The 24,189-nt window shown below is 38.2% G+C and overlaps 1 protein-coding gene across 1 annotated transcript; it reads left to right on the top strand.

Annotated features, from left to right (window-relative positions):
* Nucleotides 1-15,900: 15,900 nt before the first annotated feature.
* Nucleotides 15,901-22,421, top strand: cnr2 (cannabinoid receptor 2). Its single transcript, XM_007230956.4, has 3 exons — nucleotides 15,901-15,977; nucleotides 18,259-18,330; nucleotides 21,264-22,421. The coding sequence occupies exons 2-3, from the start codon at nucleotides 18,270-18,272 to the stop codon at nucleotides 22,295-22,297; spliced, it is 1,095 nt and encodes a 364-aa protein (XP_007231018.1). The 5' UTR covers nucleotides 15,901-15,977; nucleotides 18,259-18,269; the 3' UTR covers nucleotides 22,298-22,421.
* The last annotated feature ends 1,768 nt before the right edge of the window (nucleotides 22,422-24,189 follow it).

Below are 24,189 nucleotides of genomic sequence, written 5' to 3'. Positions count from 1 at the left end.
AAAACAAGGTAATATAAAACAACATTAAATATGTATGGGCCTAACTGTGTGTGTTTTAAAAGTCTGGGCACCCCTGATAATTTTCATGTTATTCTTTGTAAATCATTGTTTGTCAGACGAACACAGTGATATTTGAGAAGTGAAATGAAGTTTATAGGATTTACAGAAAGTGTGCAATAATTCTTTAAACAAAATTAGGCAGGTGCATGAATTTGGGCACACCGACAAAAAAAAATGCATCAATATAGTAGATCCTCTTTTTGCAAAAAAAAAAAAAAAAAAACAGTCTTTAAACGCTTCCTATAGCTTCCAATGAGAGTCTGGCTTCTGGTTGAAGGTCTTCTGGACTATTTTTCTTTACAAAAATCTCCAGTTAAGTCAGGTTGGATGGTTTACGAGCATAGACAGCAAAGTGCGTTGAATAGTTGAATGATGCACAGTGACACCATCTGCAGAAAGATTACGTTTTGGAGCTGTGGGATTTTGGAGCTGTGGGTTAACTATGACTATTTTCACCCTCCTTCGCCTAGAACTGTGCCCGTGGTCTTCCATTTCCTCACAGTGGAAACAGCTAAAATCTCTGTTGTAGCTTTTTGTATCCTTCCTCTAAACCATGATGTTGAATAATCTTTGTTTTCAGATCATTTGAGAGTTTTGTTTTAAGGCTCCCATGTTGCCACTCTGCAGAGAAGATGCAAAAAGGAGAAAAACTTGGCACCTTAACCCTTTCTCATAATTGATTGGATTTACCTGTATGTAGGTCAATGCTCAATGAGCTTACCAAAACAAATTTTGTGTTTCAATAATTAATGTGAAAACAATTAATTCAAATCAATAAAACGACAAGGGTGACCAAATGAAGGCACCTGCCTTATTTTGTTAAAATAATTAACTTAATTTTACTTCTTAAATATTACTGTGTAATAAATCCTGCTACTGCAGAGTACTCCACTGCTTTGCCTTAACTTACTTGCTTTGGCATTATGTTTTGAGTCATTGTCTATTTCTCCGGAGAAGCCGTGTCCAATCAACCTTGCTGCATTTGGTTGAACCTGAGCAGAACGTAAATCCCTGTACTTTAAAATTCATTCTTCTGCTTTTCTGTCTTATCTTCAAAAAACACTAGTGGTCCAGTGCCACTGGATGCCATGCATGCCATACCACCACCACGATTTAGAGAGGATGTGGTGAGCTTGGTGTCAAGTCTTCTCAGTACTCTTCTTTTCGGTACAGGCAGACTATAATTTCACCTTTCCAAAGAACACTGTTTTAGAACCAGCCAGAGAACTTCTTTTTGGTAAGGTCTAATCTGGTCCTTGTGGTGAACCCTTTGTATATACTCTCATTAAGTATTCTGTTTATGGTATACTGAGATACTTATACACCTACTTCGGGCTAGTGTTCTTCATTTATGTGAATGTTGTGAGGGTTTTTTTTTTTCTCTCACCGGTCACGAAAGGATTCTGTGACCATCCATACTTTTGTAGTATGTGGACGTCCATGCCTTTTTGAGTCCCCCAGCTCACCACTGCGCTTTTTCCCCAGAATGAACCAAACTGTTGGTTTGGCCACTTTCAAATGGAGTACCTTACCTGCTTAACTGGTAATGGATTAACAAGGGAATAAATAGCCCATGTAGCCCATAAAATAGCTTTAGAGAAAATTAGTCCATTTACCTTTGAGCCCCTGAAATGAGGGGGCTTTGTGGAAAAAAGGTTGCAATTCCTAAATGCTTCATATGTTCAAGTCTACACTTGAATAACATTTGATTAGTTTAATTTCAAATCCAGTGTGGCAAGCAGATCCTAAATTATGAAGACTGTGGCACTGTTCAATCCTTTTGGGCCTAACTGTTTTGGCAAGCCAAAAACACTTGGGGCCAGTTTCCCTAGACTGGGAATAAGCCTTTATTCACAATGCTGTGTAGTCTAGGCTCAATCCCTGTCTGGGAAACCAGCCCTTAGTTCTTTAAGTTGCCATATTTCTTTGTGTTCCTGAACAATTAATAACCCCCCTTTTTTAAGGGCACAAACTCAACATAAAAAAGTCTAACCTTTATGCCAGTTTATGCAATTCAAACAAAATAAGGATACAAATCAATACTTATTACAATATGTGGGCTTGGACTGGTCCATGACCATGTACAAGGCCTAACAGTAAATGTTGTTCATCATAAGACGTGGTGAAAGATTTTGTCATTTGTAACAGTGATCAGTAGGGTAGTGTGCAAATCATACCCACTATAAGATTCCTGATTACCTGACAAGAAGTTCTGTAATGTGAAAAGTACATTGATCTGACGATGCTGAATATAGTATAGTGTGAACCTGGCATTAGGGGTCTTGCCCAGCTAATAAAATAAACCCTAGTCCGCCATATAAAACATAGTGTTGTTGCCCTCTAGACTGCACCAATACTTTGAGGAACAAAGGCTCGAAAGTTATAAGTCTGACACCTTCATTCTTGTCAATTAGCAGACATTGAAGTTACAACGTAAAAAGTTAGTACAAGTATCTGAAGATCCAAGTGTGAGCCATGAAGAATAAGCATTTACATGTTCCTAGTCTCTTCTAAAGAATCAAGCTTAACATGAGCCTGAACCAAATAGCTTAATCAGATTAAGCTTAACTTCACTGCAAACTGCTTGTATGCACTGTTTAAATCATCCCATAGCAGGGAACACCATCAGTTGTCAACCATTGGTGTCTATGTCATTGTACTTCCTGATGAACAGGAAAAACACTGAAAACGCTGGCCATAATATAAAGTTCAGAGGGTCAAGGGGATTTAATCTTCCATCCTCTGGTCAGTACGTGTCATCTTTCACCATGTAGAATAGCTTGCTATACTGTCTTTTACGCTCTTGAGGCACAAGCCCAACCTACTTCCTCTTTTTCAGCAGAGTTCATGCCCAGCAAGATGCGAGTGAGGTCAGGGTCATCAGCTTTGGGCTTCAGAGCTGTGGCTGAATGGGGAGACCTGTCCATCTGCTGACTGGACTGCTGGCTCAGAAGACATCTGGACGACAGTCATTTGTCCCTGATGCTCTTCACCAACGTTGAGGTTCCTAAGAAGAAGATTTAATTGTAATATTTGTGTTAGAAGCCTCAAAAATCAACACAAAACTAGACAGAAGCCATATCTGCAAGTAATTTAACTAAAATTAAGGTAAAATTAAACTAATCCTGTGCTAATCAAAATGTGGGCAAATATTGTCACATCCTTTCTGAAGCACAAGGAAGTGTGAAGACTGTGGTAAACTGGTGTTAAGACATCTAAAAAACATCAAATCCAGAAGATAAGCCAAGGGCTTTTCAGAGGTGTGATGCGCCTTGCAGCTTTGGACAAGTCATCGTATAGCATAGCCTTTACCCAACATGTGTTATGATCAGTCATTTAGCTGCTAATCAAGTAGCCACTCCTATCTCATTATTAGTGAGATGTCTTAACCTATGCAAATCTGTCAAATATTTTCTAGAACTCCAGTAGTTTCCTTAAGTAAAACTAATCCTTTTCAAAAAAGAAACAATAAAAAATTAAAAAGTAGTCAAACTCAGAATAATTGGATATCTGATGCTTATCTGATATTGAAATCGGTTTCTATCTAGCTTTAATGTTCTTATATGGAAGAACCTCAATATGTACTCTGGACTGGTTTGTTTGTGGTGAGAACAGGAGCAGACTCTGATCCGACCCAACTATCAGCTGTAATGCTGCACATTCGAGCAAGATGACTTAAAAGTAAAGTATAAAACAAACAAAACCATGTGAAAAAGTACTCAATTTAACAGTTTAAAACCTTGTAGCCCAAGTATAACAACACCCTTACCTTTGGACTAGGTCTAGTCCAGAGATTTGATTTGAATCCTCTCTAAAAATTTCAAAATGAGCAAAACCCAAAAACAGCCACACACAAGAAACTTACCCTTTGTTACAAGTAACCGCATTTTCTTTCATTCCGTTTGTTTTTTTGCTGTCCGGTTTCAAAACAGATTTTGCACTGCGCCTAATGACCTTAGACTTGCGTGTAGCTTCTTGACCACGGAAACCCAAACTTAGTAGCTCCCGGCGAACAGTTCTGGGACTGACGTTTCTTCCAGAAGCAGACTGGAACTCATTAGTAAGTGCAATAAGTGAAGACAACTGATTTTCACTTGCTACACGCTCCAGAACTTGAACGTCTTGGTTTGAAAGCTTATGAGGTCGGCCACTTCGAGGTAGGGGCGATGTGACTCCCAGACGTTTCCACTTCACAATAACAGCACCTACAGTGGACCGGGGCAGCTCTAGCATGGCAGAAATTTCACGTATGGACTTGCTGGAAAGGTGGCACCCTACAATAGCGCCACGTAGAAAGTCACTGAGCTCTTCAGTGCGACCCATTTTAATGCCAGTGTTTCCACTTGATGTTCAACTTAAGTCAGCGGGGTGGAAATGAAGCAGCTGAACCCACTTATCAATGTGTTCCATTCCGCTCCAGCTGAATGATACCTTTATGAGAAAAAACAAATACAATGGAATAACAGTTGCATTAGCAGGTGATCATCTCTGGGGTTCATAAAGTACAACTTGTCCAATATTTACAAGATATTGCGTTTGTTTTCTCTGATTTTGGACTGGTCGTGTCCTTGGAGTACCTGCATCCTGCACTGTCTAATGCTTTGTAACCAATTACTTACACCAAGGGGCTAATTAACTGGATTAGGTTGTCCGAATAGAAAAGCAGTTGAGGTAGGGTACAGCATCAAAGGCTATTCCAAAGTGAAGGACCCTTCATATTAGTGCTGCAAATGAAGTGCATATTCCAGAAGAATCATTCACTTTGTTAATCAGTTTAGAATGGTATTCACTGCATTATTTCGTAACTTAATTTATCGCTTTGTCGCCATGATGCTTGCTGCTTTCCACCAAATTGCAGCTATTAATCGTATCCTCCCATAGGAAATGACTGGTCACTTGTCGCTCTGTCACCTGTCAGTGTGAATGCAGGGTAAGACTCTTCCATCTGTGTGACCAATAGGATACTAGGGGGAAATAGTCCTATCTACTGAGGACCCGACCTACTAAAGACTAGGCTTTGGATCGCAGCTCATAATGGGCTGTGTGCTACAAAACAAGGCTAAGGCCTTTTGTAAATTCTGGTTTGGGGTTACCATGGCAGGGATTTTCACTATCGCTCCTGATATACCTGGTTTAAATCAATAATTAATGTGCTCCCCATGTGCTCAGATCATTGGTAGGACTGTCCTCGGAAAGACTCATCTTCAGTAGCTAACCTGTTCACACATTAGGAATAGTATAATGAAGTTTCATGGCGATGCCACAGACAAATGCACATGGTGATTATGTGGCAGAAAACTGCTTTTATTTTTTTTTGCATAAATAACTAATAATTATTAAAATCAACATTCTTAAATGAGGCTCTGTTTTTACACATTTTTTGTGGTGCCATTTTAGTCCCTTCATTTTGTGTGTGTGCAGAGAGTAATTGAGGGCTATCTGGTTAACCAGCTCTTGACCAGCATGGCATATGCTGATTTTGCTAATGTAGGTTAATCACCTTGGCCATACTGAATATCTAGCTTGGTGAGGTTTAACATTAATAAAAACGAATGGAATCGTGATGGGGGGGCGAAGGCTCAGCAACCGGGACGCCACAACTGCAAAATCTGGAAACTGTGTTATCTAACTGTAACAACAGAGCATTAATCACTCAGCAAGTTAGAAATGTAGATAACTGATGATAATCACAGCAGCCCTGTAACAGATAATGAGCGGAAAAGGCTCCTTTCCCTTTCTCCGTGCCTTGCCACTGCAGCCCATGCAGTTAGAACTACATTTCCCTCAAAATTCTACAAATTTATTCTTTAAGTGAACTGTTTTTATTTTTTAAGAGTGGCCCAAAAACGCTGTTGTACCAACCAGACCAGCCTTTTTTTCTTAGAAGGGTTCTTACACAAATGGGTTGTGTCTTGTAGTCATTTAAGAAACAATCCAATTTCTAACACAACAATATAAAAAAGCTAAAGCAGTACAGAGATACAGACTGAATACAATCAAACAGAAATATCTAGGTCATAAATTCTGACTCTACACCAAAACAAAGACCCTCAATATGGCGCAGGCAGGCAGATTTCCTCAACAGTACAGCACATAAATACACAGATTTACCCACTTATTCTGGGTTCTGGTGGTGAAAGCCAGTCGTTCTACACCAGCTGAATATTTATACTGCAGGTCTGAGTGAAGAAGTTCCTCACACGGTGTGAAAAACAACCTCTACACCTCTAAAAACCCCAAACTACAAGCGAAAATCACGCTCAGCTCTGTCCTCACTACAAAATGGCACCTACACTATCAATGAGCGGTGCGCTGCTGGCAGCAAGTAACCAACGAATCAGGACGAAGCGCTGAAACATACAGACCAATAGGAGAAGCGAAACAGGCTTGGCACCGCCTTCGATTCAGAACTGTTCATTCCAATGAACCGAGCGAGTTGATTCAACTGATTCATTTTAGTAACGGCCAGCATAGACATCATAAGATATCTATGACGACCAGTGCCTGTGTGCAGCGAACCGACACCAAAGCTTCATTTACACTACGGGGTTTCTTAATTCGCCAGATTCGGGCAACTTAAGCCCAAATGTTAACTTTAAAAACATAAATAAGTATCATTATCCTCTCTTGATAAACAGGCTATATTTTAGAATTATATGACCCCCTTAAAATCCCCACCGCGTAAACGAAGCTTTAGAATCGGTTCGCTCTGGGTGATTCTGTGATTTCGGTGCCCTTTAACACTTCCAGACCAGAATTATCTCATGTGATGGAAAAAAAATAAGAATGCTGTTTTCTGTCTGAAATAAACAGAAAAGACGACTCTAATCTACAATAAAATACCCCCCCCCCCCACCCCACTCCCGCCACTATTGCACTATTGTCTTCTGTCTCATGTATGTCTATTTGTGTATTGTAAATATAGTGTCTACCATACCATTGGGAGCCAGAGTTTAATATTCATTTAAAACAGCATTTATATTTCTTTTCATGGGGTCACAACCATAAAAAGTACAATAAAATATGTATAAAACCAATGTAAAACAGTTTAATTTAGCTATTTTTAAGTATGCTATAAGCAGTTTCCTTCAATCATACACACATATATTATATTGAACAAGGTGCAAAAAAGCAAAAAAAAAAGCAAAATATAAAAAACACTGCTACACAACCACACACCCATTTTTGTTACTAAACCTCCCAGCACTAGTTATTAAATAACATAACATGATTGCAACAGGAGGCAATACACTTAATAATTTGTTAAAAGTCAGATTACTGCAGTTTTCTGATTATTAAGGTCTAAAAATCTGATTAGGAAGCTGATAAAGAGAGGTGGATTTTACTCAGTAATCAGATTTCTCAGTCTTAACCAGACTATTCTCAGTTTTCTTAGTCTGTGCATGAAAACAGACCATGGTACCCAAAATAACACAGCAAACACTTTCAGTTTGAAGCTGAAACTGAAGGATTTATATCATCTGCATTTCGTATGTGATATATGTACATGTAGCGTCTTAATCTGTTAAAAAAAACTGTGTTTTCCCACGATCAGAATACCCAAGTTCATCTTAACACATTGATCACTGACAGTCTCGAAAGATCTGCAGCGATCAGATAATGAAGCGCATGCACTGTTATGTAATGATAAGGCTGTGAGAACATCATTTACAGTACCAGTCAAAAACTTTCTCACTCAGTGTTTTTCCTTATTTAATCTGTTTTCTACATTGTAGATTAATATAAAATACATGAGAACAATTAACAATGTAATAAACAATAAAAGTGTTTGTCCTCCACAATCCCCTGACCTTAACCTGATCAACTTAGATGGTGATTTGAGGTGATTTGAGCTGGAGCTTCACAGCGTGAAGTAAAAGCAGTAACTATTGTTCAGCACCTCCAAGAACTCCTTCAAGATGCTGAGAAAACTATTCCAGGTGACTCTACCTCATGAAGACACTGAGATTAAAATACAAAGAGTGTGCAGATCTGTCCTCTAAGATAAATTTGCTACTTAGAAAAATCTAAAGTATAAATATTTTATTTACAGAATTATTCTGCATGTGTTCCTTTATAGTTTTATAAACTTGAATATTAAATGTACAATGTACAGTATATATATATTTTTTGACCGGTACTGTAAAGTGCAACCTTTGGACAATATTGAAGCAATGTTTTACAAAAGCAGACTAAAGCCCTATCCAGGCAGGATTAGTTTCTCTGGGGGTCCTGGGGTAAACTTATCATTTATGGGGGTCCTCTGTGATTTTATTCCTGTCCAGAACGATCATGTATGTGTTTTACTCAGATAAAAATAAACAGGCTGAATTACCTGCTGTTTTTCACTAAGCTCTGTGGTCCTCCAGTCCGGACGCACATCTCCAAGCTTCATCATCTAACGTTTAATAAAACAGCAATTTTTTCACTGCCACGCACCGTAAGTACACTTTGAGCCGTGTGTTTTCATGGAGATCCACGTAAACACAACAGCGAGTGGAAATGGAGGAGCTACTGAACGTGATGACACGCGACCGAAAAAGCCTAAAAACTCACTGGTCCTCCTGTTTTTTCAATTGCAGTCTGGATGCAGGAGTTTTAGTGTGGAAAAAAAAGTAGAAGTGTGAAAAAGTATTTTTCACAGACATCCCCCTGAGAAACTAATCCCATCCATATAGGGCTAATGTTGTAACAACTTTGTGTATTTGCTGGGTAAATAGTAAGGGTGGGACATCCCAGCTTACAACTTTTGGTTATTAGATTTTTTTCTCATTCTTAGACTATTCAATCTGTCAAGTTTTCTGGATGATCTCAGAACTTTTTTTAACGTTTTTAAACATTCTGGTAACGTCACTGCGACTTCAGTTGTATCAAAGTTTTACATTTTAGTTTTGAGAATGTTACTTTTAAAGTTTTGAAAATGTTTTTATTTGTCTAGCTGAGAATGTTATGAAAGAAACTTTTTACACATTTTCAGAATGTTATTGAAACCTACCTGGAACTTTTTCAAGTTCGTTCTCTGCTAGCTGGGATGTTTCCTGTTTCCTTAATAGTAGATTCAAAATAAAGTGTAAGAGCGAACACTGGAACGGAAACAGATTTCAGCCAGACAAGTGGTAATTTTGAGGTCTGAGAGTCTGATTCAGAGCATATCTGCAACAAACCCACAGAAAAACCACAAAAACAACTTCATGCCTTCTGTACATGCAGCTCTTCTGAGCACACCTTCCGGTTAGGTTCTGGAATTTATTTGGGGTAGCTAGTGTTTAAAATAGCACAAATCATTAATCATTAGCCAGTGTTAAGCAGTGTTTACATACTTATGAACATGACTATGATTAGTCCTATGTACACTCACCTCTTTATGTTGTTACTGAAAACATTTGAGTTTTACATTAAAATATGAATATAAGGAAAATGATCAACATTTCAGCACCTACTGTCTGAACTCATCCATTTTTCTTGTAAGCAAAAATATTGGCACAGGTACAGTGAAGAAAATAATTATTTGATCCCTTTCTTATCCTTACATTATATGAATAATAAAAATTACTTGCATTTTGCAGAGAGAAATAAGTATTTGATTCCTCTTGCAAACAAGACTTTTTGGTCCACTCCTCTTTGCAGATCTCTAAGCTTCAAAGCCACCACCATCATCCCTGTCCCAAAGAAGGCATCGGCATCCTGTTTCAATGACTATCGTCCAGTTGCACTCACCCCCATCCTCATGAAGTGCTTCGAACGACTAGTCATGCATCACATCAAGTCTTCGCTCCCCCCCTCCCTGGACCCCTACCAGTTTGCATATCGGTCAAATCGCTCGAACGATGATGCCATCTCCACTGTTCTCCACTCAGCCCTCACACACTTGGACAAGAAGAACACCTACGTCAGAATGCTGTTTGTTGACTTCAGCTCGGCATTCAACACAATCGTCCCCCAACAGCTCATACACAAACTGGACAGTCTGGGGCTGAGCACTTCACTGTGCAACTGGCTGTTAGACTTCCTGACTGGAAGACCACAGGCAGTGCGGGTTGGCAGCAACACATCCAGCATCACCACACTGAACACAGGGGCTCCCCAAGGATGTGTGCTGAGCCCCCTTCTGTTCATTCTGCTGACCCATGACTGCACACCAGCACACACCTCCAACCTCTTCGTCAAGTTTGCGATTGACACGACGGTGGTGGGTCTCATCAGCAACAACGATGAGTCACACTACAGGAGCGAGGTAAGCCGCCTGGCCTCCTGGTGCAAACACAACAATCTCTCTCTGAACACAGAGAAGACCAAGGAGATTGTTGTGGACTTCAGGAGAACTCACACACAGCACACACCTCTGTTCATCAACGGAACTGCTGTGTAGAGGGTGAGCAGCACCAAGTTCCTGGGTGTGCACGTCACAGAGGACCTCTCCTGGAGCACCAACTCAGCATCACTGGCCAGGAAGGCAAATCAGCGTCTCTACTTTCTCCGCAAGCTGAGAAGAGCTGGAGACCCCACCCCCATCATGACCACCTTCTACAGAGGGGCCATTGAGAGCATCCTGACCAGCTGTTTCACCGTGTGGTACGGGGCCTGCACAGCATCCTGCCGCAGGACCCTCCAGCGCATCGTGAGAGCAGCTGAGAAGATTGTTGGCACCTCTCTCCCCTCCCTTCAGGACTTGTACAGCTCCCGCCTCACACGGAAAGCCCTCCGTCTGGCAGGAGATCCCTCCCACCCACTACACAGCTTCTTCAGCCTGCTGCCATCAGGGAGGACCAGCAGACTGCGAGACAGCCCCATCCATCAGGCTGTGAGGATGCTGAACTCTCTTCCTGCTCTACCCCCCATCCCAATCCTGCCCCCAGCACAAACTCACTCAGCATCCTGACCCCCCACTAATACAGTACTGAAACTCTGCACTACAATGCACAAAGTACTGGTCCCTTCCAAACGGACTTGCACTACACACCCAATATCTGATATACTTGCACTGTCAATACGCACTTTAATTCCCCATAAACTGTGAACTTTAAGAACTTACGCACTCATTCACTTTACCTGCCTTAAGATATATACCACATACCATATTTGCACTGCTGATATATACTATTTATACTGTCATTCCATCTCAATCACCATCAATATTGCACTATTGTCTTACGTATGTTTATTGTGTCCTTGTTGTTTTGTACATATAGTGTCTCCCACTCTTTTATATTATATATCTATTTCTTTTTTTTACTTATATTTATATATCTATTTCTCCCCACACTACTGCACCTTGTTTCTGTCTCATGTATGTCTATTGTGTCCCTGCTGTATTGTACTCATAGTGTCTCCCATTCTCTTTTATTATATCTATTATCTGTACTTGCTGTAAAATTGGGAAGGAGAGTAACGTAATTTCAATTCTCTGTGTCCAGTACATATGCAGTATTGACAATAAAACTACTTGACTTGACTTGACTTGACTAAATTCTTGAGATTTTGAGGCTGTTGCTTGGTAACCCTTTATGAGTTTTCTATGGAATTAAGGTCCTTTTTTGCCTTGGTTATATGTTTTGGGTCATTGTCTTGCTGGGAGACCCAGCCACGACCCATTTTTAATGTCCTGGCTGAGGGAAGAAGTTTGTCACTCAGGATTTTACGGTACATGGCTCCATCCATTCTCCCATTAATGTGGTGAAGTAGTTCTGTACCCTTGGCACAGGGGTGTCCAAACTTTTTTTGTTGGGGGCCAGAAGGAGAAATATATTTGAAGTCACGGGCCACAGACTCTGTAATAAAACAAATAATGAAATATACCACTTTAAATAATACTTTTTCCTGATAATTTTCATTTACACACCATTTTACTTGACTAACTATCTTTGACAGTGTTAGACTCTTCGGCCTGTTTTTCTGCACTACAACTGCGCACCCTCTCCGCTTTTACACTCTTTGGCCCGTTTTTTTTGCGCTACAACTGCGCACACTCTCCGCTTTTAGACTCTTTGGCCCGTTTTTCTGCGCTACAACTGAGCACTCTCTCCGCTTTTAGACTCTTTGGTCCATTTTTTTGCGCTACAACTGAGCACCCTCTCCGCTTTTAGAGTCTTTGGCCCGTTTTTCTGCGCTACAACTGCTACATCTTTTTTGGGGGGACTGTGGTCCCAGCTGCCTTGAGCTCATTAATAAGTTCTCCCCGTGTAGTTTTAGGCTGATCTCTCACTTTTCTCATGATCAAGGATACCTCACAAGGTGAGATTTTGCATGGAGCCCCAGTTCGATTTGGATTGACAATCATTTTGTATTTCTTCCAGTTTCTTACTATTACACCAACAGTTGTCTCCTTTTCACCCAGCATCTTACTAATGGTTTTGTAGCCCATCCCAGCCTTGTGCAGGTCTATGATCTTGTCCCTGACACCCTTAGAAAGCTCTTATATTGCCAATGCCAGGTTCACACTACACGACTGGTTGTGCTGTAAAAGTGAGTTCTTCAGTTGTTGAGACTTTCACACTACATGACTGATCGGCAATGCAGGGTCACAAATTACAAACCAAAAACAAAACCAAACAAAACAGGAGAACAGAGGACAAGAGCAGAAAGGACAAAAAAGGAAAAACACAAGACAGACATGGGATGAGGTATGACAACCAGATGCTTATTAAGTGTGGTTATGATGGACAGTGTTATCCTAAAATGCAATGTGAAACCAAAAGAGGAAGCCTGGATCAATTTTAGAAAAAAAAATTCAGACAATGATGCAAGTGCAGCAGAAATAAAGGTTGGAGAAGTTGCAGTGATATATGTTGGCAATGCAGTACTGCTATCACTTCTTTGTTGGTACAAAATGTGTTACTACGTTAATGTTTTGTGATTTTATCAGCCAAATCTGCAATGAGTTCCGGTGTTCAATTATTTTAGCTGAACACTCGTGATCTCCAATAACTCGGCACTGCATCATGAACCGCCTTTCAACAATAGCTGACAGAACCTCATGAACAAGAGATTACTTTATTAACCTTTATCAACAGGCTCTACAATTCATACAGAGTTACATTCTAGTAATAATACCATTTAAAACTATATTGTACAAAACATAGTACCTGTGTTAACCATGTCCAGGATCTGCATCAGTTTCTCATTGGCCTAGAGACATTTGGGGTGGACAGTCACACAGTGACTACACAATGTGTATTTTGGTCAGAAGAATCAGTATTCCAGATCTTAAAGAAATCTGAAAGAAATGAATACTATGACCAAAAACACTAAGACCAAAAACAAGACAAAAACTTTCCAAAAGCCAGGTTATGTCATGGTATAGGGATAGATCTAAGGGCATACTGCCTTCAAAACTACATCTTTTCCTGAGATGTCTGTGAATTTTTCAGCAAAAAGGTAAAAAAAAAGAGTGTAAATGGTACCGAATTGGCCTGCCTGAGGTCCTGACCTGTCCACAGTAGAGAATGGGTTTGGAAAAAAATGACATGATGACCCTGTACACTTACAAACCCTAAGAGGTGTTTGCATTAAAAATGAGACAAAATAACACATGAAACACTTCATCACTTGGTACTCTCAATGTTTAACGTCTTTGTAAAGAAAGTAAAAAGAGAGGTCTGCGCTGCATGCACAGGATACCATTCTATACCCAACCACCCACTAGTGGTCAAGAGGTGTGAAACAGAACCTGAGAAACAAGTGCAGTATGTAAACCCCTTGTGCAGCAATAACTGCACTTAACCATTTCCAGTAACTGTTTATTTACACACTTCCGCCCATTCCTCTGTACAAAACAGCTTCAGCTCTTTTATGTTGGTGTGTTCCCTCCAATGACCTGCTGTTTCAGGTCTTTCCACAACATTTCTATTGGATTAAGGTCAGGACTTTGACTTGGCCCCATTCCAAAACATTAACTTTACTCTCCTTTAACCATTCTTTAGTAGAACAACGCTAAATTGCTGTTCAGGTGCAGTTTAAGCTGATTATACCTAGATAATTACTATATCTAGTAACTAACGCATCTAAGAATCAAAAGAAAAAAAAGTGTATGTTAAAATTCAAAAGCGAAAAAATATAGCAAATATATATTTTTAAAGATACTTCGATTAGTTTATTATTCCTTGCAGTTATTTGCAAGATATTTTAGTTTAGATTTTGTCTGTCTTTGCTTTTAATTTTGTGTTTTTGTGAATCTCTCGTTTGCTTCTGCTTCACTTTTTTGCTTCTGAGTTTTGGCACAGTTTTCACGGGTGGGCAAGGCTTAGAAGAAGGCATTCCCCTTGAATCTCCATTGGTCAACTGATTTTGGGCTGGGAGCTCTGTCTGCAGAGCTGCAGCAGCCGCTTCCACAGTGCCTACTTGGCTTTACCTGGAGGCACAATAACTAGCTAACCCTAGCTAAGCAAACTCACTAGCTCCCTGAATAACACTAGATAACTCACTGACACACTGACAAGGTAACTAGCTAACTGACTAATTCACTGACTAGGTAACTAGCATACGTTGAGCATGAATATTTAGCACACATCGCTAATGTGAGCCCGTTTACTCTTCCAGGTTTGTAACAACGCTTGAAACTGGCGGAGGGAGCGTAGTCAATTTCTGACGAGGGTTCAGGGTACTCATCAGTCCAAAATCAGGAGACCAATGGAGATTCAAGGGGAACATCTTCTTCTAAGCCCCACCTACCTGTGATAACTGCCAAAACTCAGAAGCAAAAAACTGAAGCAGAAGCAAACGAGAGATTTCAGAAGCAAAAGTCTTAATCAGCAAAATACACAAAAATACACAGAAAATACACAAAATCACAAAAATAAAAGCAAAGACTGGCAAATTCCAAACTGAAGTATATTTAAAAATATATATTTGCTATATTTTTTCTCTTTTGATTTTTCAATATATACTTTTTCCTTTTGATTCTTAATAAATGATTGCGGATTTCTTTTTGTGCATAAAAAATTTGCACAAAATTCACTCCATACATATGTGCAGCATTTACTGCTCATGGCCACGCAACTTTGTTTACTACGAGAACAACTACACCTTACATCCCATTGAAAACAGTGTTTTTGAAAACACAGTGGCAAAATTTCTGCATTCATTGTTAAAGCAGCTCCACACTGCATTGTGCTGGTCTGAAACAAATAACTTCTTCTTGTATTTTCCTTTTTGCTCCTACACCAGACAGCTCTGACCAAATAGGAGACAAAGTGCTCATGTGGTTTGTTGGTGCGCATTTTGGTGCGTTTAGATTTGTTCCTGTGTGAAAACAAACCAAACCCAGGGAGAAAACACTCAAGTGTCACTAAGTTAGCCTTTCTGCTAGTCCATGGGAGCTTTAGTGCACTGCAGGTGAGCAGCAATGTTCTTTTTGGAAAGCAGTGGTTTCCTTTTTGTATCCCTACCATGCAAACCATTGTTGTTTAGTCTCCTCCTGATTGTGTCCTCAAGAAAATTAACCAATTAACCAATTAAAATTAGCCAATGTGAGAGAGGCCTTCAGTTGCTTAGAAGTTACCCTTAGTTTCTTTATGATCTCAGAGACTGTGCCCTTGGCATGATCCTTTTTGGTTGTCCACTTCTGTACACCACACCCTGCCATGTAAAATATCCTGCCACTGAAAAAAGAGTGTGGTTTAATGGTGCCAACAGTAACTGTATAACAAAAATTTCCTTTTGAAGCAAATACAGATAAACTTGTCTCAGTAAAGAGATGTGAAAATCAGTCAAATGAAAAAGTCCATTAATGAGCACCACACTACCAGACTGGTCATACTGGGTTAGAAGTGTGAGAATATCAGTATGACTGCCAGGCTGAATTGAGTAAATGTCATTTCCTCCTTTACTTAACAGAGGAAGAATGCGGTGTTGAAACCAGGGACACATTGCAGCAGATTCATGTTTGTGACAGTTTGGGTTTCTGGCAGCCAAGCATCAAGGTAGGCAACTCAAGCACTGCTTCCTTTTTTTTACCTTTACATACTTTTACCCACCTTTATCTACCAGCTCTTTACTTTCATTAAGTACAGAGGAAACATGCCTGAGCTGAGTGAGTTTTAGTTTTCATTCAGACGCGTTAGACATTTATCCATGTGAGCATGTCTGCACAGATCTGTAGTACTGAAGTGCAGGTTAGGTATGTGGGTGCTTATTATTTTCTGGTTTCTTAGTGCCGGTAACCTGCATTTCAGTATATACTATGTTTTTTTTGGTCTAATATTGTGCTCAATAGTTAGAAACAGGGTAAATACTTAAACTACACATTTACCAATTGTTCAACTGAAATGCTGGTGAAGAAGCCTGTGTCCACATTGCTTTTGGACTTTTTATAGTAACATTTACAAGTAGTGTTGTTGGTCTACCAGGTCTTTTGGGGGGTTTAGGGTTTCTAATTTTTCTGGATCTTTCATTTTATAGGCTTTTTATAGACTTTCTCCTCAATTATGTGATAAATGTGTGGATAACCAAGTGGATATTTTTAACAGCTAACACAAAAATAAAGGACAGAAACATAAGTAGTTAATAATATTTGTTGTGACTGAAAATAAATAATAAATACAAAAAATCATTTTGCCACTTTCTCATAATGGCATCAATAAAAATGTAATTAATTTGAAAATATTATTTCACACTGGACAGTTTTAACATTCCAGCTGGCTTTGATTTGATTGTGTTAATAAAAACATAATTGTAAAAATGATTTAGTCTTTTCACCTATGTGGCTGAACCCTGAAAGTACTTTTTGGCCATTTTTGGACAAATTATTTGAGCTGCAAAATATATATATATATATATATATATATATATATATATATATATATATATATATATACATTTTTTTCTCAACAAGATACAGTATGTAGTATACATTATTAGTACTAGTACTAGTATTATTACTAATAATACTAGTATTGCTAGTATTAGTATACAATTAATGCATAGTAGTACACAAAATATAAATTTAGAAATTCTACTAGAACAAAAGAGTAATGAATATACATGATGTTTGAGCATGTGCTTTAATTAAATTTACATTTAACCCATTCATTTCCAAAATTATTTTCTTGTTGAAGTGTTTCTTGCTCACAAATATGACATTTCACAAAAACGTCCATCAAATTCAACAACAGTTCATTGTTTGTTTAATATATAATATTAAATAAAAGTCATTCAGTCACATTGGATTTAAACAGATTTCTTACAACATTCAGATATGAATAAAAGTAAATTATGTTAATCTACATGCAAACAAGAGCAGTAATGTGGTATCTTTAAAAGGTGCTTATCTAAATGTGTGTAATTAAACCACATTTTCACCTCAGATGAGTCACAACAGGTTATCAGGAACATGTACTTGTTGGGCATGAATGTGTTAATATACGCGTATTAGTAATGCTGCAAAGAAAAAAACAGAAATGAAACAGATTTGCCAGATAACAAATTGAGACTTGTCACAGTCTTAACTGTCACTGACTCCTCCCTGACTCTTCTCTACATCATGCACTGCCACGTCCATCCAGCAGAGAGCAGAGGTCTGTGGAAGTTTCTGAAATCTAAACAAACAGTAAATAAACAGTAGTTGTGTTTGAAAGTTTGTGAATCTTTTTAAATTTTCTAAATTTCTGTAAAAAAAAACACACTATGAATGAAAAAATATGAGACAAATATATTAGGCTTGCTTATTTCTTTTATTAAGGATTCAATGTTGATATCAGTGAGGGTCAAAAGTATGTGAATGTGGTTTTAGTATGTGGTGTGACCCCCTACTGCGGCCATAAATGCAGCTGAAAATGTCTGGTAACTGTTGATCAGTCCTGCAAATCTGTTTTTATTGGTGGGTTTCCTCTGATGAACTCAATTTGACTTGTAACTTTATTCTTCTTTAACCATTCTTTGGTAGAACGACTAGTGGGCTTAGGGTCATTGTCTTGTTGCATGACCCACATTCTCATTCTTATCATAGACAGATGCCCTGACATTAATTAATTCATTGATAGGGGTTTGGCTTGGTGATTTGTGGGGGTTGTAAAGGGTCCAATTTGCAATTAAACTTTTCAGAAACTCCTTCTATGCAAGAGTGGATTCTTTTTTTATTTTTATCTGTTCACCTCGAAAACATCTCTAGAAACACGAAGAACTCTCTATTTGACTGAAAACAAAGTATACTGTGTAAACAATGTATAATAAAAATACACCAACATCTTATTTTTTTCCCACCAGAAGCAGCAACAATGACAACAGAGCAAAGTGTAGTGAGTGCACTGACCTACAATGGAACCCCTACAGCTGCAGGTAATGTGTCATTTACTCCTCAGTCCTCATATTAACAATTCAATCATAATTAGAAAAAGTATTTTCTTTAATTCAGTTACATTTAAAATGGTCCAAAGAGGACCTTTTCTGATAGGATGACCCTATCATGTTATTTGTCCCTCTTCGAGTTTATATAAATAACACAGCCCTGCACTTTAGATACGGTGTGTTGCTGAATTCTACTATAATTACTATACTAAAACTACTTTATTTTTTAGTAACAATACAATAGAAACATTCACATATACCTTGTTTGGTCTGAACTTTCAAACTTGGGTCCAAACCAAAGTATCAAGTGTAAAAAGGGCTGTGGACCACTGAGTACCAAAGAGGTTTTACACTGTAAACAAAAAAAAAAAGACCACTGGATATGATCAGGACACCTCTAATTATTATTAGTGTGATTCTCTGAATAATCTACCCACAACCTTACTTAAAAAGTTTAATCTAATGAAAAATCTGCAAAATTAATTGTATAGTCATTATTTAACAGAGCTCTGTGTCTCTTTTGCATTATGTAGCAAAATATAACATAAAATTGGCATCATTCTTAAATTAAGAATTCTCGCTTATTGCTGCAAATGCAACCATTGTCTATTTTAAAGATATATATATATATTTTTTTTCTTTTCAAAAGAAAAAATAATTTTATATGAAATTTCTATTTCAACACACTTCCCCCATTTTTCCCAACCCAGTCACACCATTCAATTTACCTCCTATAAAAATAATAGATTAGTTATTCCAGTTGTTGTGTTGTGTGAATTATTAACAGGACAGTCAGAAAAATATTAAAAAGCCAAAAATGTTAATGCATCATTTTACATAAAATATGAATGTTTCAATCAGCTGACTTGCAGTCAACTTGTGAATATTTTCCAATTAAAAAGTCTACAAGCAATAAAAGTGATCATAAATAAGGGACATCTCATTATTTAGGTTCTACGAGAATTTACTTGAATTATTTTTTTCAATTATAATCATACAGGGGCCAAATTGTCTGTGACGTGGTTAAACTCAAAACAGCTTTCAGTGAGAATAAAATTCCTGATAATGATCTGGATTTCATGCCTGATGTGAGAAAATGTATTTTCTAAAGGCTTAACTAATCAAATATCAGAAGAAAGAATAAAAAATAAATTGTGTATACAAAAGTCACCAGTTATTATCTCAGATAATCATCCATTATAATGAGGTTTGATGCATATTGTAAGATTAGTCCACCCATTTCTTGGCATTTCTTTTTGCATGTCTGACATTATTTATTTTCTAGAGAAATTATTTTCCACTGTTTTTTGGGTAATTTCACGAATAGTAATTGTTAAATGTCAAAGCGATATAGAAACTTTCAGAATTAATATTGCAGTTAAGCCCCCTGTGTGAATTCAGGAAATTTGAACACTTATTAACAGTCATCAAACCCAGCAGCTTGTGAGATGTTGGTTTCATGTAAACAAGTGCATATCTGCATAATCTACATTATGCAAGATTTTTCCCCACAATCTGCCAAGCCTGCTCATCTGTGTTTTTAAATTATCTGCATAATGAAAATGTTACTGTATCTAAACAACGTTTTTTCAGAGTAGTCTGGTGTAAAAAGCTCAGTTCTACAGAAACTTACCCAGTCAGAACTTATTATAGTGGTGGTAAACACAGCCAATGTGAAGCTGTAAAAGCTCACATACAGAAAGTTATTAAACTAAAGGAAAATGAATATACTGTCTGATGCCAGAGACACAGTTTTACCACAGTTTTTGGAAATCTTTCATTCTAAAATGTGCTTTAAAATTGCGGGTGGAGGGATACATGCAGGGTGTTGTGCAGAAAAAAATAATCCCCAAAAACACTTTTTTCCGTCAGATTTGCCACTACATTACCATTATCAACACTGTACTCAATAACACATTAAAATACACGTGTAGGTTCTCTAATGGTTTGGATTAGGGCTTTTTAAAATGAACAAATTAATCACACAATTTGCTGTGACTAAATTTGATTAATCACATTTTTCCTTACAAACATAATTTTTCAAAAATTGATATTTAAACATAAAATAAAAGAATCAATGTAAGATCATGATAGTGGGATTTTATTTATATCCAAATATGTTTTTTATTGCATCCTTTTTTAACAACTTTGGACACAGATTGTAATTTGTGAACCATCTGGAATCCTAAAAAAGTGATTCAATGCAAAATATAAAAAATTAAGAAGATCAGGTGGCGTAAACAGGCAAAAACCCATACTTCAATATAAATGAAAAGTTGTGTTTACATCTCGAAATATGCTTGAAAAAAGGTTATACACCACCAGGCTCTGTAAAAAGAGTGAGTACTCTGTTACGGCAGTACATTGGGGCCAAAATAGGTTAAATGATATGCAAATGAAAAATGCATCAAGGTTTCCAAATTAATGATGTGCATTAATGTTGACAGCACTAGTTTGGATATTAAATAAAATGGCTTTACGTGTGGTTTATGAAGATTTTTTTTAAATATCAGTAGATATCTAGTGCCAGTTGTTCCACTTCACATGAATCACCCTCAGATCACTTTTAGTTGAGTTTAGATTTCAGAATCAAATTTTATTACAGATGAGGTATAGGCATGGTGAAAAACATGCACTTATCATATGTATCAGCTTTTCAACACAGTAAATTACATCTGCAGTTATCTGGTCAGGGATAATCCAGTCCAGTCATAGACTTTATTTTTCTTTCAATGGAAATCTCCATTTAAAATGCTGTTTAGTCCAAGACAAGGCCTAACCATCCCTCTCTGGGAAACTGCCCAATAGTGTTAAATTATATTTCTCTGCGAAATTTAACTTTGAACCAATTAGATGGTGTTATAGCCAAGCATTTTAGCTCTTTCAAGTTTTCTAACATTGCGAATGTGTCTCTATTGATTTAGGAGGCTTCGACGGCGAGTACCTGATGCGCTACATGGTGCTAAACGAACCGGAGAAGAAGATTCTCAGCCTGATCTGTGTCCTGACTGGACCTGTTACCTTCCTTGAGAACATCCTGGTGCTGGTGGTCATTGGTACTACAGATAACTTACGTAAGCGACCCACGTACCTCTTCATCGGAAGCTTAGCAGCGGCTGACGTCTTGGCAAGCTCCTTCTTCCCAATCATCTTTTTGGATTTCCACCTCTTCAAACGTAGCGACTCCCCTGAAATATACCTATTCAAGCTCGGAGGGGTCACCATGGCCTTCACAGGCTCTGTGGGTAGCTTGCTATTAACGTCAATGGACCGTTACCTGTGCATCTACCAGGCTCCACGCTACAAAAGCCTGATGACTTGTCGCCGGGCATTGTTTGGGATCGTGGCGCTGTGGATCACGACTGTTGTGATCTCTTTTCTGCCCATTTTTGGATGGAGATGCTGGTCTGCATCTTTGTGCTCCCTGCTCTTCCCCTACGTGGCTCCACTCTACATCGGATGCTGGGTGGGCCTCATGCTGATTGTGCTGTTCCTCATTGTGGGAGCCTACGCGCTAATCCTGTGGAAGGCCCACCAACATGAAGCAGCCATGGAGGCTCCAACAGCAGGGCGTTCCACAATGGGAAGGCATGCCAGGATGCGAGTGGATATCCATCTGGCGCAGACCTTAGGTCTCATCCTCATGATTCTTGTGCTTTGCTGGGTCCCCAGCCTCTCCATCATGTTGATTGATGTCTCACGGAAGCTGACTATTAATGAACAACGGGCGTTCGCCTTCTGTGGGACATTGTGTTTGGTGAACTCTGCTGTAAACCCGCTTCTGTACGCCCTCCGATGCCGCAAACTCAGACGGGCACTCGTGAACCTGTTGAGGCGTGTGTGTGGAGTGTGTTGTCGGGGAAAACCGGTGTGTGTTTGCCTTCAAAACAAGGATGGTGATGTCAAGAAATATGCAGAAACTGTTTCTGAATCCCTAGACAAACAAAATCCGGGTTAGCTGGACACCAGGCTTTGATAACTCTTCACTGTGATACCTGTTTTGATATAAAATATCCATCCTTAAAAAAGTTGGGATGCTGTATAAAATGTAAATAAATGTAAATAAAAACAGAATGCTATAATTTGCAATTATTGTAGAGCAATATTTTATTCATAATCGAACATAGAACACATATCAGGGGCCCTATTTTAGCAATCTATAGGTGAGCTGTCAACTGCAGCAACAAGCAGCGCACAGCTTGATTTAGGTTGTGTCAGTGTGTCTTTGCTATCATAACGATGGGAAAAGTACACCTTGCACGAATCGAAGTGTGTAAAAGGCATGCACTAATTCTTTTACTTAATCATGTGTGTGTTTTTGGCATAACGTACAATAAACCAGTCAGCGTGTCAAACATTCTGTCTAAAAATACTGGAAAATTTTCAGAAAACATCCCATAATGTAAAATTGTGAAGATATCCCTACAGTAAATAATATCATCAAAATATTTAGAGAAACTGGAGAAACCCCTGTTCTAATGGGACGAGGCCAACAGTCTGTACTGGATACTGGTGATCTTTGGGCCCTCAGGTGGCACTTTTACTTTCAGTACTTCAGTAGTACATTTTACAATACACTTATTGCAATAATACAAAAATGTTGAATAATTTAGTACTTCTACTTAAGTGTGTTGCTTAAAGAACACATCAACTTCTACTTAAGTCACTTTTTTGATAGAGCACTTGTACAGTAACCCCCATGGCTGTCCTCCCAAACTGACAGATCGAGCAAGGAGAGTACTGGTCAGAGAACCAGCCAAGAGGCCCATGGTCACTCTGGAGGAGCTGCAGAAATCTACAACTCTGGGAGAATCTGCCCACAGGACAACAATAAGTAATGCTCTCCACAAATCAGGCCTTTCTGGAAAAATGGAAAGCAGAAAAACATTGAAGAAAGAAAGTGCCGTTTGCAGTTTTCCACAGGCCAAATCTGTGCTGTGGTCAGACCACATTTAAGCTTTTTGTTCTAAATGCAAAGCATTATGTGTGGCATAAAATAACTTAATTCCGTGAAAATGCATGAATTCTAGCTGTTGCTGAAGGTATCTCTACAATATTCATGCTTTTTTGCATGGGGAAACACTATGCTCTATCCCTAGCATTGTAAGCCTGTTGGGAGCATTGGCTAAAAGCGTTGTGTTTGTGAATACTGGGGCTGAATGGAAGTGGGCTATTCAAGTTTCTACTCATTGCCATGTTTTACTACACCTCAAGTCCATTTCACACCAGATTTCTCCTTTAAGTACTGAAGGTTAAAGTACTAAGATTTATTATGGGACTCAATATTAACATAACATGCCTTTTGTTTAAATTAAAAACAGTAACTATACATTTTTAAGATTTACTCTGATTACTCTATATTTGTTATTATGTGTTTAATGTTACCCTTCTCTTTAAAGTCCTTTTTTGTTTGTAAGTTTTCTTTGATGTGAGGCCCAGGGAATGGGATTTTGCCAGTAGTGCTGTCTGGGTAAATAGATCAATAATATATTTAAGAGGTTCGACAAGTTCTTTACGTTTTAAAGATGTTTTAATGTTTTTCTAAATTATTTAAGCATTTGAATGATTGATTCATCTATTTTCATTAAAGTATCAAGCTATTTATATCCAGAGATGTATAGTAACAAAGTAGAACTACTTCACTACTGTACTTAAGAACTAAAATGCTGAATCTGTATCTACTGTAGTATTATTTTTTCTTCACTGCTGTACTTAAGTATTAAACTGCTGTATCTGTATATAATGGAGTATTATTTTTTATCACCTACTTCCACTTTTACTTATACGTATTGTCCATGAGTTTAATATTTTTGCATTGCTACTCGTTAGAATTACATTAATGTTAGGAAT

This window comes from Astyanax mexicanus, chromosome 4, assembly GCF_023375975.1.
Source record: "Astyanax mexicanus isolate ESR-SI-001 chromosome 4, AstMex3_surface, whole genome shotgun sequence".
Taxonomy (NCBI): Eukaryota; Metazoa; Chordata; class Actinopteri; order Characiformes; family Acestrorhamphidae; genus Astyanax; species Astyanax mexicanus.
The sequence above is the reverse complement of the archived record's forward strand: the minus strand, read 5'-3'. Positions and strand labels throughout refer to the sequence as shown.

Excerpts from the sequence above, each read along its gene's own strand:
- cnr2 (XM_007230956.4), top strand. The coding sequence starts at position 18,270 with ATGACAACAGAGCAAAGTGTAGTGAGTGCACTGACCTACAATGGAACC. Across the intron at positions 18,331-21,263 it reads TGGAACCCCTACAGCTGCAG|GAGGCTTCGACGGCGAGTAC; the intron begins GTAATGTGTCAT and ends CTATTGATTTAG.